At 36.4% G+C, this 15,521-nt stretch overlaps 5 protein-coding genes across 9 annotated transcripts; 4 read left to right on the top strand and 1 right to left on the bottom strand.

Moving 5' to 3' along the window:
• The first annotated feature begins 1,001 nt into the window (after positions 1 to 1,001).
• On the top strand, positions 1,002 to 2,631 carry LOC130742602 (UDP-glycosyltransferase 79B30-like). Its single transcript, XM_057594701.1, has one exon. The coding sequence runs from the start codon at positions 1,044 to 1,046 to the stop codon at positions 2,427 to 2,429; it is 1,386 nt and encodes a 461-aa protein (XP_057450684.1). The 5' UTR covers positions 1,002 to 1,043; the 3' UTR covers positions 2,430 to 2,631.
• A 307-nt stretch (positions 2,632 to 2,938) lies between these two features.
• Positions 2,939 to 6,626, bottom strand: LOC130742601 (transcription factor VOZ1-like). 5 transcript variants are annotated; one of them, XM_057594698.1, is made up of 5 exons: positions 6,325 to 6,626; positions 5,837 to 6,064; positions 5,561 to 5,719; positions 3,808 to 4,423; positions 2,939 to 3,629 (listed from the first exon to the last, which is right to left on the bottom strand). In XM_057594698.1, exons 2-5 carry the CDS (start codon positions 6,056 to 6,058, stop codon positions 3,175 to 3,177), a joined length of 1,452 nt encoding a protein of 483 aa, XP_057450681.1. In that variant the 5' UTR covers positions 6,059 to 6,064; positions 6,325 to 6,626; the 3' UTR covers positions 2,939 to 3,174. The 5 variants fall into 5 exon arrangements, with proteins under 5 accessions (XP_057450681.1, XP_057450682.1, XP_057450680.1 ...); XM_057594699.1 differs by having other exon boundaries at positions 6,380 to 6,626; XM_057594697.1 differs by having other exon boundaries at positions 6,408 to 6,626.
• A 3,552-nt stretch (positions 6,627 to 10,178) lies between these two features.
• On the top strand, positions 10,179 to 12,252 carry LOC130744133 (uncharacterized). Its single transcript, XM_057596323.1, has 5 exons — positions 10,179 to 10,326; positions 10,432 to 10,509; positions 10,631 to 10,684; positions 10,787 to 11,225; positions 11,328 to 12,252. Exons 1-5 carry the CDS (start codon positions 10,179 to 10,181, stop codon positions 12,250 to 12,252), a joined length of 1,644 nt encoding a protein of 547 aa, XP_057452306.1.
• Positions 12,253 to 12,423: 171 nt separating this feature from the next.
• LOC130744132 (uncharacterized) lies at positions 12,424 to 13,563 on the top strand. The gene has a single exon (XM_057596322.1). The coding sequence runs from the start codon at positions 12,424 to 12,426 to the stop codon at positions 13,561 to 13,563; it is 1,140 nt and encodes a 379-aa protein (XP_057452305.1).
• A 138-nt stretch (positions 13,564 to 13,701) lies between these two features.
• Positions 13,702 to 15,312, top strand: LOC130744131 (uncharacterized). The gene has a single exon (XM_057596321.1). It carries the CDS (start codon positions 13,702 to 13,704, stop codon positions 15,310 to 15,312), a length of 1,611 nt encoding a protein of 536 aa, XP_057452304.1.
• Positions 15,313 to 15,521: the final 209 nt, after the last annotated feature.

The raw sequence follows: 15,521 nt of genomic DNA, 5'->3' as shown, positions 1-15,521 counted from the left end.
TACATCTACTGATTATACAGATGAAAGGATTGAGTAGTACAAAATATATACAACAGAGGGGAGATAATTAAAGGAGCTTTGGATTGACACTGACCATTTGGTGAGAAATTAAACCTTTGCTGATGCATTCAAACCTACGTTCCCGGTTTTGTGGGAGAAAGGATGACGAACGAACAGTGAATCGTTTGAGGTGTAAAGACACGAATGGTTCGAGCATACAAGACTGTAAGCAAATATTGAGGCAAGCTTCAACCGGCGGCCGAAAGTAATGGCTCACCATCAATCGGAAAAGACGAAGTTGATGGGTTGGTGAGAAGTGGGTGGAAAGATGAACGAAAACACTGAATCACAGCTAGGGTTTTAGATTGAAGAGGAGAAAAAGGAAGTGAAATCAGCGGAGTGGGTAGAAAGGGGTCTGAGACACGTTAAGCCAGCTGGGTTGATTGGAGATGGGGACTTGCCAACTTGGGGAGAAAGAATGCTGGAGAATTGAAACGACATCGTTTGCCAGGGCTCCATTTGAAAGAAAGAAAAGCGTTGAAAGAGCAGGACACGTGGCGCAACATGATTGGAGGTCTTGTAGGAATAGTAAAAACTGAACTCATGAATAAGAAGTAGTAGATTTAATGATAATTCAGAAATGCATCATGAATAACCCTCTCCCCCTAATTACAATTATGTGATTGTTTATTTCTCAAAAGAATTTTCAAATGTCCACAAATGTTTAATATCTTTTTGAATTACAAATTAGTTACTATTTATTTTACAACAATTGATGATTAATATTTACAAGGACAAATGAATATAACTAACCCCAAAAACAAAATTGTTAGCGGTACCAACGTGAAACAACACAAATATGAAATGTAAGAGAAACAAAGACTTAGCAAATGTTTCCCGTTAGATTCGCCTGTTCCCTATAAGTAAGCAATGCATACACCATAAGAACTCATTCTATTTATAATTTTCTTGCTTAGCATCATCTCCATCTAGTGATCTTTTTCTTTTTTCGCTTCTCTTGTTTTACATTTTGATTCACAATCATGGATTCAAGTTCTTTGAACATAGCAATGTATCCATGGCTAGCTCTTGGTCATCAAACTCCCTTTATGCACCTAGCGAACAAGTTAGCCAAAAAAGGCCACAAAATCACCTACTTCATAAATAGAAAGTCACAAGCCAAGTTAGAACCTTTCAATCTCCACCCTAATCTCATCACCTTCGTAACGATCAACATTCCTCATGTCGAAGGCCTTCCTCCTAATGCAGAATCCACCTCAGATGCGGCTTACCATTTAATCCCCCACATCATGACAGCCATGGATCTAACTCAACCTGACATGGAAACTCATCTTAACAACCTCAAACCTGACATTATCTTCTATGATTTCACCCATTGGATGCCAGCTTTGGCGCGGCGTTTCGGTATCAAGGCCGTCCAATATTGTGTTTCTAGTTCATCCTTGGTCGCCTACACTCTTACCCCATCAAGGTATCACCAAGGAGCCAACATAACTGAAATTGACATGATGAAGCCTCCTCCAGGGTACCCTGATTCATCTATGAAGCTTCATTTACATGAAGCGCGAGCCTATGCTGCGAAAAGGAAAGAGATTTTCGGCAGCAATGTTCTTTTCTACGATCGCCAGCAAATCTCGTTGAGTGAAGCCGATGCCTTGGGATACAGAACTTGCAGAGAAATTGAAGGGCCTTATCTTGATTACATAGAAAAGGAGTTCAAGAAACCTGTGCTTGTTACAGGACCAGTAATACTAGAGCTACCCAAGTCTGGTTTGGATGAGAAATGGGTTTCATGGCTTGGAGGGTTCAAACCAGGGTCAGTGGTCTATTGTTGTTTTGGAAGTGAATGCACTATGAAACCAGAGCAATTTATTGAATTGGTGCTTGGTCTTGAGCTCACTGGCTTGCCATTCTTGGCAGCTTTGAGACCCCCAATTGGGTTTGATTCACTTGAAGCAGCACTGCCAGAAGGGTTTGAAACTAGGGTTCAAGGAAGAGGGATTGTGTATGGTGGATGGATTCAGCAGCAATTGATTTTGCAACACCCATCTGTGGGGTGCTTCATCACACATTGTGGATTCGGTTCATTGTCAGAGGCATTGGGGAATGAGTGTCAATTGGTGTTGATACCAAATGTTGGTGACCAGATTGTGGTTGGAAGGATGATGGCTAATAACTTGCAAGTTGGGGTGGAAGTGGAAAAAGGTGAAGAAACTGGGTTTTACACTAAGGACAGTGTCCGCAAAGCTGTGAGCATTGTGATGGATAATGAGAATGAAACCAGCAAAAAAATCAGAGCTAACCATGCCAGGATTAGAGAGATGCTGCTCACCAAAGATTTAGAGTCTTCTTATATTGACAATTTCTGCAAGAAGCTTCAAGAGATTGTTGGGAAAAAGAGCCCATAACTCTCTAGAGCAATGCAAGTTGTGCTTCATGAAAAGTAATTTACTGAGTCTGTTGGATTTGCCTGTTTATGATTTATTTGTTGTGCATGTATGTTATAGATGAGGATGTGGTCATCACTCATTACTGAAGTTGGAGCCTAAAAGTTAATTCAAGTAGTTCTCATATGTTGAAAAGCTTCTTATATGATGCAGTGCTTCTAAAGGCAAATAATTTAAGTAATAGTTTATCGTAGTCTTTTTGCAATGTGTGCATGTTGATGTAATAGTACAGAACTTGTAAACGTTTTCTTGTTAATTATAAATGTGCTACTTCCAAAAACAGGAATTGGTTCCCCCTGCCTAGGCTAAACTAAAATGTTCAATCAATCATATCAGGCACAAAAGTGATTTGTGGCAAACTAATATTTCATAAGATTTGTCACTCAGTGCTCTTAATCCTGTTGAATTTATAAGCTATCGGCGGGGAAAATATTGTAAATCAAATTGAATGGATGAATTGAACCAAAAACTGATCCTATAAAACTTTTTAAACCTTTAAACAAAAGCCGCACTGAATTTACATAATGCCAATATCCAAACGCAGAAAAATGATAAACTCAGGAGACTAGGGTTTGAACACCTTCTACGACAAGAAACAGCTGTTACCTTGTTCAGGGACTGTTAGAAATTTCTACATGCAGTGATCCATCCCCAAATATGTACACTTTGTTCAGTCATTTGGCGCAATCACCACATCGAAATTTGCTTAATTTTCAGGACACCCAACATTCTTAGACTTGGGTGTTGTGTTTCCCTTGTCAGGGAGTGCATCATCAGATGATGAAACGGCGGCAGTTAGTTTCCCCATCTTGTTCTGTAAATCAGTAAGAGATTCCCTCGTCACTTTTCCTTTAGGACTTTTCTTTTTATCCACGAGCTTTAGCTCTAGTCTGTATAATGCGCAGCCATCATGGTTATTGATTTCGTACTCGAACAAATGCCACTCGAGATAACTAAGAGGCTGGGGATCCATGTAGTAGGACCTCTTTTGTCCCCCATGTTCCTTCATCACCTGCTTCCTTGACTCATGCCAACCACGCCCACTGTAATCTGGGAGCGATCTCTGCTTTCTATTTCCACTTTCAAATGCCCTTCTTGGTTTGTCAAAGAAGAGCCACTCCCTAACAGTTTCACCCTCAAGAAGAGAAAGATCAAAGAACTCTGCAACAACAGAATAAAATTATGTATTCAAACATAAACAATGAAGATGAAAAGTAATAAGCATGGAGTAACTTCTTCTACAATATTGATAGACAAGCAGGTTGCTAGATTTTGCACACTGTAATGAACATTATTAAATAGCAATACAAGGAACATTAAAAAAAATTTGCATACTCACCAGGAGCATTCCAGGGGGATTTAGTGGAAGCAGCACCTTCACATTTAGGGATGCCCACTTCCTTTCCCTGTGTCTTTGCTAGAACAGAAGCAAACAAAGGACCATCTTTGATGTCAATGCCTCGAGGTCGCACGATCGGAGTCGTGCCAGGAAGGCCCTCTTTATTTGCCACAAGCTCATGGTGACTGCTACAGTAGTCCTGGCACCATTCTAACCTTTGAGCAGGTCTGAAACAATCCCATAGTGCACATTTTGGAGCTAAAAATGCAGAAGGTGGAGGGCGGATACTTGGAAGAATGTTAGGTATAATATTGTCTCCACACTGCACAGGATCATCATCTCCGAAAAATTGGCTACAATCAAAGCCTTCATCGAAAATAATTTGAGTTGACTCAGAGTTTTTCATTTCTGTGTGGTGCCTGAGTTCCTGGCTTAGATCAAATTGACCAATTAAATCCGAGTTGTGGCCTACTGTGTTGTGATCCAAATTGTGATTCAAGCTGAGTTGATGATAGTCCAACTGAATTATATCTGAGTTATTAAAGGCATTGTTGTAGAGAGTTGAAGAAGAGCCTTCAAAAGTATGATATAGTGGTTGGTTATCATTAAAACACTTCTGCAAGATATCAAGCGCATATTAGTATCTCTTAAAAAAAAAGCATCCAGTAAGCATAAAATATGATTGAACAGGCTAGAACACTCAGCTCATATATATTCTATTTCTTTATACACTGCATAGTTTTATTTTATTTACAATCATTTACAGGAAACAAAAAAAAAAACAAAGTAAACATTGTAAAAAGATTTAAAAAAAATCTGTTTAAGGAACAGCTAGCAACTAAGTTGAAAGTTGAAATTGTTAACCAGTTGAGTAGTTAATCAGTCCATGTTAGGAAAAAAAATTCTAAGAGTTCCATATTGGTAATCCTCCCTCACCTGATGAATTTTAAAAGTTGAAATCATTATGGACCAAAAAATTAGCACAAGGCTGCATGGTCTTCCTAAAACTTTCAACAACATACATCAAGAAACTGGAGTACTTGGGCATATTGGGCTTTCATTCAATTTACATGTAAACAAAAAAAGGTTAAAAATATCTTAGCCAACAGGTTTACCTGAGTAAACTAAAAGACCACTCACCACAAAGGCATCAGTAGACTTCCCTTACATTCTACAGCTTAAACACTATGTGAAGTTTAATTGTATACTATCTAGCACCAAGAAAAGAAAAACTAGTACAATTCAAGCCATCAGATGTGCACAGAAAAGGTAAGTTGATGAACACAAACAGCAACTGTTTGATTTGAGAGTCAACAAATTCATTAGAATAAGTAAAATAAAAGAACCCAAACTACATTAAGTCAATTTTTAGACAAAAGCACTCAAACTATCCATATCCTGTTTTGGTGATACAGCTAAGTCCATAAGAGATAAAATATATGATCCTTTGATTTTTATCCCTCTAAAGTTCATACTCAGAAAAGAAAAGCTTCACATGACCATGCAAAATTTTCCATATGGTTGTAACATTAAGCAAAAACTGAAATAGATTAACAACACATATACTGTACACCATATGTTTCATCTTTAACTGGAAGAAAGAACCTGTACAAAAACCATACAACCCAGAAGCATAACTGAAGAAATATTACAAGCAAAATTTTGCTTCATATTAAGACCCAGAAAAAAGGCTGTTAGCACACACATAAAATGGAGTGACTCACATCACAAGAACTAGTCACACGAAACCTACCTCCTCAAAAAATGGATAACTGCTATCACTAACGTTATTTGGATGGGGCTCAGTCTTCAATGGCACAGGTTTTGTTAATGGACTTGTTGCATCATCTTGCTCCTCAATTTCTTGCAATAGTTGGGCTAGTTCCCCGGTAAACGAATCAAAGCTTCCATTCTATATAATGCAAGCGCATACATATTAATAAAGTACCAATACTTCTCGAGGTAGAAAAGAAAAAAAGAAAACATGCACAGATATTCATCAGCAATGTCTAAGAATTCAACGACATACAGCTAAGGAGGTGGCTGGAGACTCCAGTTCCGCCTTCCACTCCCGCAGAAACTGATGCATCTGCTCCTCACAGATCACAATGTCATTAGCCCTGTTCTCCTTTCTTGCATACTGAAGATTGGTGAAAATCCCTTGTATCTTATCCACCAAGTGTTTCTCCTTCTCTTTCATGGATTGACGAGAAGGCGATCCACATTTTCCCTTGGAATTCTTTCCCATCATACCTTCCTTGAGGCAAAATTTACACCAAAAGAACACAAACAGCACCATGTCAAAAACAAGTTCCCAAAATTAAAAATAAAATAAAATAAAATAAACTCATGTAACAGAAAATTATTTTAATATGGTGATCAACAACAATCAACAATTAAACTCTAAAACAAAACAAAGCACAATCCACATTGCAGAGTAATAATCATAATAATTATAAAAAAAATACTAAAAAGCAAACAAATTGCAACATTGATGGACCCAATAGATGACACTACCCCAGTAACCCCAGTTGACCAAGTTTGGAACTTTCGGTATAAAAGTTGAATTTACAAGAGAATCAGGAGATGGGTAATTTAACTTCGGTCTCAAATTGGAGAAAGGAGGCAATGGCTTGCAAAACGACAAGTCAAACCCGGAACTCTAACAGGGGCGAATTCGGTTCTGTTTGAGATCAACTCAGACGAGAAAAGCGAACCCTCATCGCCGAGACCTAGTGGAATTGCAGAGATATACAGGGATTTGATTGCTCAAGTTTGAAGCTTGAACTAGACGCAACAATTTTTCGGAACAAATAATGTTTAGGTTTTCTTTTATTGTTATGAAATATAATATATGGATGACCATCAAAGTTAAGAGTTCATGGGTCAGGCCCACGTGTATACTTGTTCAACACTCCAAACTTAATAATATAAATATAAGGGAGTCTACACCTAGCAGAGCATCCCCATCACACTATTTCTCTATCTCTTGTTCCTCTATTCTCCTCTCTTATTTACTTGCTTACTATTTATTCATAACACGTTAAGAAGTACCATAGTAATAAGCATGAATCCTGAAGATTCATAGCCTTATAGTCCAGAAGCACTGAAATTGAATTATCCAAAAGCACTGTAATTGAATTATTTTGCATCAATCAGGAAGATTCATAGCCTTACAATCCAGAAGCACTGGAATTGAATTATTCTGAAAGAGTCATGAAGATTCATAGCCTACAATCCAGAAGCATTGTAGTTGAATTATTTTTAATGAATCATGAAGATTCATAACCTACGAGTCTGGAAGTACCGTAGTTGATTATCTAAAATATGAATTCTAATATATGTTTCTTGAAGATTCATAACCTACGAGTCTGGAAGTACCGATTCATTGGAAAAAATATATGAATCCTAATATATGCTTCCTGAAGATTCATAACCTACGATGAATCCTGAAGATTCATTGGAAAAATATATGTTTCCTGAAGATTCATAACCTACGAGTTTGGAAGTATCGTAGTAGAATTTTTTAAATATGATTCTTGAAGATCATATCCTAATTGTATTGCGATATTCTCTTTGAGCTATGAGTCCATAAGTATCATAGCATGAATACACAAAGATTGGAGAACTAGAAATTTATATGAATATTAAATCCCAAAAATATTCAATCGATTTACTGGATACGTTTGAGAGAAATTACTCTATGATTTAGTTGACTTGATCATTCTTCATTCCTTCCTTGATGTGAATGAAATATTATTGAATCTTGCCACCAGAAGTGGAAGAGATAAAGAAAGGTCATGAGATATATCATAATGGGAAGAGATCAAGAAAAGATTCATAAAATATACTATATTATTAAACTTTTTTTTTGACAAATACTATATTATTATACTGATCTCTATATTGAATTTACTACTTTTTATATGATTTGTTACATAAATCATTTTCTGATAATTGATTAAGTTAAATTGTGATATCTTATTTTTAAATTGAATGACCAATATATGTTGTTAAGTAAAGTTTGTAACAAATCTAAAACCTTTTGATCAATATATATATATAATTTTTTTAAAGTTGTTTATATCTTTTGAAATAACAAAATGAAAAAAAATTGACCGTGTATTTATATTAGTTGAGAGATTTTTTTTTAACTAAAGGAAAAAAAAGCATTCTTATCGTTTTTTTTTTTTCAAAGATGTACTTATATAATTATTGTTTCTCAATACATGAATGATTATTTGGTTATGATTTTTTTTAAATTAGTATCTAAATCTCTATTAAATCTTAAAGGAATTTTTTTTCTAATATGTGTAAATATTTATGAGATTATGAAGAGAGTATATTTAGGAATAGTTCTATGAGTTTGTTATAAAAATTATTTTCGTTATTTATGACAAACAAATTTATTTACATGTATTTAGACTTCCTTCTTGTATGATAAATGAATATTTAAACAAACTTAGCTATCTATCTATATAATATACTAAAGGAAGATTTTTTTTCTAGAAGGTTTTGCCACGTGTCACCCCCACATCATCCCAATAAAAAATATACAAATTTTGTTTTTCAATATTAAATCTACATGTTTTTCAATATTAAATCTGCATTAAGAAAACAAATATTTTTACTTTTTAAAAGGAAGTCTGATCACATATGGTTTATATGTTTTCCATTACGTTCAAATTTTTTAAAGCAAAAACAAATCTATTTAAAATAACATAATTAAATAGATTCAGTTGAGATTTATACAACAAAGTACGGTAACATTACATAATTGACTTCCCAAATATGAAAAAAAATATATATGCACAGTTATTTGAAAGATTTTGTCTTATAATTTCTCTTTTGAGTTAGTAATAATAAGACAATTAAATTTAAAATATAAAATAACAAAATTATATCGGATAGCTGGGCTATGGTAAAATGTACGGTTCCCAACAATAGCTGCGTTTATACTCCTACTTCTTACTTTTTTAATATTAAAATTTACGGTATCCAACAATAGTTGGGCTATGTTAAAATGTTGAGTTAGTAATTATAAGACAATCAAATTTAAAATATAAAATAACAAAATTATATTGATGAATAATAGATTTCGTAGAGTCCCAAGTAATAACACTCTAATATATATATCAATCTATTTCTAACATATATCACTCCAAGTCCCAACGAAACTAACATATATCAGTCTATTTTTGTTCATATTTCCAATAAATCTAACATATATCAATCTATTTTGTTTTGAACTAACAATTTGATTGTGGTTTTTTTTAAAAATTTAATTTAAGTACCTTCTTACCCACTTGATAATTTCTCCAACTTGAACACCAATTACTCAAACATGGACGCCAGACAAGCTAGATGGAACAGACAATTAATATTGAGAAATAAAAGAAAAATACAGCATCCCATCAACCATCCAAACATAATTGTTCCAGGTATGAATTTTTATCATTGTTTGTAAGTATAAATTTTATAATCTTTACTTTTAATCTAAAGAACTATGACACCAACACCAACAAATCCTATATAGAGAACCATTATAACCTAACTATTAGTATGTGATAATACTATATTGAAGTCCAAAAGGAAATATAAAGAAAAATAGTCAAACATGAAAATAATACTATATAATCTACTTTACTTTTTCTTATAGAAAAACCGTCAACTACCTCATGAAATTCTCACTCATTCACCCTTATGCCATGCAAAATTAAGATGCAGGTTATCAAACAACTGTTTCTGAAAAGCCTAATGTTCCACACGAAAGCTGCAGTCATAGCAAAACTACAGTGACCAATGGTAATTACTTGCATTCAAACTTCATTCACAAAAATACTACATGAATATAATGTCACTCAAAATAACAATTACTAACTTTAGCCAGCAAATTCCAGCAGGAAAAGTAAACAATGACAATGCGAGATCATCATTCAGTGAAGATGTGTCCCCTATTGAAAGTCAGAGAAGGGAGAAGACAACACTAATGTAACCTTATATTACAACAATTACCATTTATTTCTTAAACAGCTTTCAACAAAAAACCTTAGATCATGACTTTGTGAGATTTTATTATTCCAGAGAACCACTGACAGCAGGCAAGCAGATTGTTAAAAAAGAAAAGAATTAGCGAATCTGTCACAAACAATTTAGGAGTATCATTTCGTCCTCCAAATATGCTTGATAAGGGTTCTAACAACATTTATATAGAGCCAACCATATCTCCTCAACAGCAAGACATCAATAGATGGTAAGTAGTTATGCTTTACAATTCAAAAAATTGTCATTCGTTATAGAACAAAATATGTAAGTATTGGAAAGGGTGCCAGATAATGTATTACCTGTGCCAAAGTAGTGACGCAACAACTATGGACAGAGGTGTCATTCCTGCAACAACTTTATTTGGAACAATTTCGTACAATTCGACATCACCAAACATTGCTTCAACAAGTCAAGTTGATAGACGACCTGTGAGCAACAATGCAAATGACATTGACCCTCCAGCAGAACATGAAGGTATTGTGTCAAACTATTCATAAGCATAAACTTGATTACCATCATTGACACTAATATTTAACTATAATTGAGTTTGGACCTTAAACTACCACATTCACATTCCAGATCCCGTTGGTTTCGATGACATAAATTTGAATGAACCTGCTGACGATGATCCATTAATTGACAATGAAGATTTGGAAGGTAATAAATTGTTCCATGTGAGGGAATTAACTATTCTATGCACACAGATAATTCTTTGTTATGAAAATGACAGCTGCTGTGAGAAAAAAAATCATATTCTTCTATTGATTAAAATTTGCAGATGTTAACTCAGATGAATTAATGAACGACGTTGCTGCAGCTGGTCATGCAACAGGTATTTACTGTGATCGTATCACAGTTTGATAATCAATATAGCTTTCTTAATCATTAATAACATGACAGCTTTTTAACATTTTTTTTTATTTTTCTACCTAAGTCATGTGGGACATGAGAGATCCTACTAACGAGTGTGAGCATTGCGGAGCCATGTTCTGGTATGATGAAAGAAAGAGAAGGAAAGTACCTACAAGAACACCAAAATTTCCTCTATGCTGTTTGCATGGGAAGGTTCAACTACCATTGCTCAAAGCTGCCCCTAAAATTCTCCAAGACTTGCACGCAAATGAAACTGATAAAAGCCGACATTTCTTAAAGAACATAAGGATGTTCTATGGAATGTTTGCATTCACGTCTATGGCTGGAAAGGTGGACAAAAATATAAGCAATGGACGTGGTCCTCCAATCTTCTTGCTCGGAGGACAAAGTTACCATTCTATTGGTAGTCTCATACCTCCAGTTGGTCAAAGTCCCAAATTTGCCCAGCTTTATATTTTTGACACTGAAAATGAGGTTGCTAATAGGATACAAGCTCTCAGGTATACATAACGTTATGAATTTACAATCTTCTTATATAGTATTTTTAATACACAAGTATCCTCTGAACACCTTATGTTAACCAATTACTTTTTAATTTGAAGGCCAAGCGGTGATGCTCATAAGTTGGATGAGCTAATTGTCAGAGACTTAAAAAACATGCTAGATGCAGAGAACCCTTTGGTTAAGTCATACAGATATGCTAGGGAACGATACAGATGTGGTGATTTTTCTAATGTCAAGCTAAGGTTAATTCGGCGGAGGGACAAAGATGGGAGAACTTATAACCTTCCCACAGCATCTGAAGTTGCTGCGTTGGTGGTGGGTGACATAGATGCTACTGTTAAGAGAGAGATCATTGTTGAAACACAATCCAGGTTGATCAAGCATATTGACCCTACATATCCGTCATTTCTTGCACTTCAATATCCACTATTGTTTCCATACGGGGAGGATGGATGGAGACGGGGTATTTTAACTAAAGATTATGACGCACCTGGAAGAACGAGAAAAAAGGATGACATTGCCATGCGCGAGTGGTTTGCATATAGGTTGCAAGAAAGAAAAGGGGAATCACCTATTGTTCTTCAATCTAGGAGACTGTTCCAGCAATTTCTGGTGGACTCTTATACCATGGTTGAAGCTGATAGAATGCGATATTATAGGACAATACAGCCGAAACTGCGAGTGGAACGTTACAAGGGATTGCACGAGTGCTTGGTCCGTGGAGAAACAAATGCAGCTGCAACAGGTCAGCGAATCATATTGCCTGGATCATTTACTGGAGGGCCGAGATACATGTTCAACAATTGCAAGGACTCATTTGCCATTTGTAGATATATCGGATATCCTAGCTTATTTATCACTATGACATGCAATCCAGAATGGCCTGAAGTCAAACGTTTTGTTGAAACACGAGGTTTGAAGCCTGAGGATAGACCCGACATACTTTGTAGAGTTTTCAAAATGAAGTTGGACGAACTAATTGATGACTTGAAGAGCGGAAAAGTGTTCGGAAAGATTAGTTGATGTAAGCCTACTGATACTTTTAAATCTAATAATGTACAAATCATGTCATTTGCCTAAATTTATAATCAATTCACAGATTTTTATTACCTTCCTCTATCATTCTTGCAGATTCAATCACCATCGAATTTCAAAAGCGAGGTCTTCCCCACGCACACATTTTGGTCTTTGTCCATGCCAAATTCAAGCCCAAGACCCCCGAAGACATCGAAAGTTATATCCGCAGAAATTCCAAACCGTACCAACAATCTTGAATTATTTGAGGCTGTGCAGAAGTATATGATTCACGGACCATGCGGTGTACTAAATTTGAAGTCACCATGTATGAACAATGGAAAATGCTCCAAGTTCTTTCCTAAAGAGTTTAGGACGAGGACCATTATTGATGAAGAAGGTTTTCCTAAATATAGAAGAAGAGAGGATGGCAGGACTGTCAAAAAAGGCAAAACTGTGCTGGATAATAGATATGTTGTACCATACAACCCATTGCTACTCCAAAAATATAGAGCTCACATTAACGTTGAGTACACGTGCCAGACAAGTGCAATAAAATATCTTTTCAAGTATGTCCATAAAGGCAACGACAGAGTGACGGCTGAATTTTACCGAACTTCGGATTCAAGTAATCCATCCCAGGTGATTGATGAAATAAAAAATTACTATGACTGCAGATACATCTCTGCATGTGAGGTGGCATGGCGATTGTTTGGATTTGAAGTGCACTATAGAGAACCTCCAGTTGTGAGGTTGCCATTCCATCTTCCGGGTGAGCAAAGCGTAGTGTACAATGACGGTGAGACAGTACAGGATGCAATTGAAAAGGCCGACATTAAGAAAAACAAGTTTATAGGTTGGATGGAGGCTAACCAACTTTATGCGGCTGGACGAGACATTACTTATTCAGAATATCCCACCAAATTTGTTTGGAAAGACGACACAAGAGAATGGCGCCCTAGAAAACAGGGTTTCTCAATTGGTAGAATTTCACATGTGCCTCCATCATGCGGCGAGGACTATTACTTAAGGATCCTTCTGAACGTTCAAAAAGGTTGCACGAGTTTTAAAGACATTCTCACTATGAAAGAAGTGACCTACAATACTTTTAAGGATGCGTGTTGTGCTCTTGGTTTGCTAGAAGATGACAAAGAATTTGTAGACACAATAAAAGAGGCCAGCTTCTGGGGGTCAGGAGAGTATCTTAGAAGACTGTTTGTGGTGTTGTTGATGTCTAACAACATGTCAAATCCAGAGGTAGTTTGGGATAAGTGCAAGAGCTTTCAGATGATATTCTCTACAGACAAAGAAGACGCTTAGATTACCCAGGTAAGCCTCTTTCATTTTGGATCATTCTAAATTGCGGATAACCTGCCAAACTCATCTAATTTATCTGTCTGCAGGACTGAATCTAACAGATGATCAGAAAAAAACCTGGCGCTCGCTGAGATTGAGAACATGCTACAAAACAATGGCAGGAGCCTGCACAATTTTGTTTCCATGCCTTATCCTTCAGAAATTGTTGTCGAAGACGTTGGACAAAGACTGATTGTAGAGGAGTTGAATTACGACAGGAATGAAATGAGTGAATACTTGGACCAATGTCTCTCCTCAATAACTGACGAACAAAGGCATGCGTATGACAAAATAATTAACGACGTCTATGGAAACAAAGGTGGATTTTTCTTCCTATATGGCTACAGTGGGACGGGTAAAACCTTTGTCTGGAAAACGCTTTCAGCATCCATTCGATCAAGAGGTGATATTGTTCTCAATGTGGCTTCAAGTGGTATTGCTGCACTGTTGTTGCCTGGAGGAAGGACGGCGCACTCCAGGTTCAAGATTCCCATACCTATAACTGAGGATTCAACATGCAACATAAAGCATAACAACCCTCATGCTAAATTGCTAATAAAGGCGAAACTGATCATTTGGGACGAAGCTCCTATGATGAGTAAATGGTGTTACGAGGCTTTGGATAAGTGCTTGAGAGACATTTTGAGGTTCACCCCAGGATATGACTCCAGCTTGCCGTTTGGAGGAAAAGTTGTGGTTCTGGGCGGTGATTTCAAGCAAATCTTACCTGTAATTCCAAGGGCATCCAGGCAAGATGTCATCAGTGCAACAATAAATTCATCCTATCTATGGCCTTTTTGTGAAGTTCTTTGTTTGACAAAGAACATGAGACTCCTGCAAGGATCTTCGTGCTCAAGTGGATCAGATATAGCAGAATTTTCAGAATGGCTGTTGACTATAGGTGATGGCAAGGTCGGACAGCCAGTTAACGGCGAATCAGAAATTCAAATACCAGATGAAATCCTTATAAAAAACTCAGAAACCGGTTTTGAAGACTTGGTCAATTATACCTACCCTGATTTGTTGCGTAACATGTCTAACTCTGAATACTTCAGGGAAAGATCCATTTTGGCCCCCACGATTGAACTGGTTGGAAAGGTCAATGATTACATGATGTCTCGGGTCTCGGCAGAAGAAAGGGAATACTTGAGCTCTGATTCAATATACAAAGAAGACGGCAATGTTGAGAGTGAGCTGGATGCATTTTCCCCCGAGGTATTGAATGCGATGAACTGTTCAGGACTGCCACTGCATAAGTTGAGTTTGAAAATTGGAGTCCCAGTAATATTAATGAGAAATATCGACCAGTCCAACGGATTGTGTAATGGAACAAGATTGACGGTGAAGAGATTTGGAGACCATGTCATTCAGTGCACCGTTCTAACTGGGACTAAAGCTGGATCTACTGTACTGATTCCTAGGATGACCATGAATACAAATAACACAAATCTACCGTTCCAATTTCAGAGACGGCAGTTGCCTATATGTGTCTGCTTCGGTATGACGATAAACAAAGCGCAGGGACAAACACTAGGGTGTGTTGGGTTATATCTTCCAAGACCGGTTTTTAGCCACGGACAATTATATGTGGCGCTATCAAGAGTCAAAAGCAAACAAGGGCTAAGGATCCTCATAGAAAACCACGACGATCTCCCTTCTAATACAACAATTAATGTTGTGTATGAAGAAGTGTTTGACAATATAACTCCATAAGGTGCAGTTTTATGGAGTTCTACATATTCATTTCTATTTAGTACTATAAACATTTACATGGTATTCCATTCATTCTAACATGAAATTTCTTTTGTTACTAGCTGAATTCGGGTATATAACCAAAAAAAATCAGAGACAATGACCTAAGTTAAAATAAGAAATTGAGCATAAGCCAAAAGCTTTTCTAGAATGTTACCTGTATATCATCG

The sequence above is a fragment of the Lotus japonicus genome, chromosome 3 (genome assembly GCF_012489685.1).
Source record: "Lotus japonicus ecotype B-129 chromosome 3, LjGifu_v1.2".
Taxonomy (NCBI): Eukaryota; Viridiplantae; Streptophyta; class Magnoliopsida; order Fabales; family Fabaceae; genus Lotus; species Lotus japonicus.
Note: the sequence above shows the minus strand (reverse complement) of the source record. Positions and strands in the feature narration are given on the sequence as shown.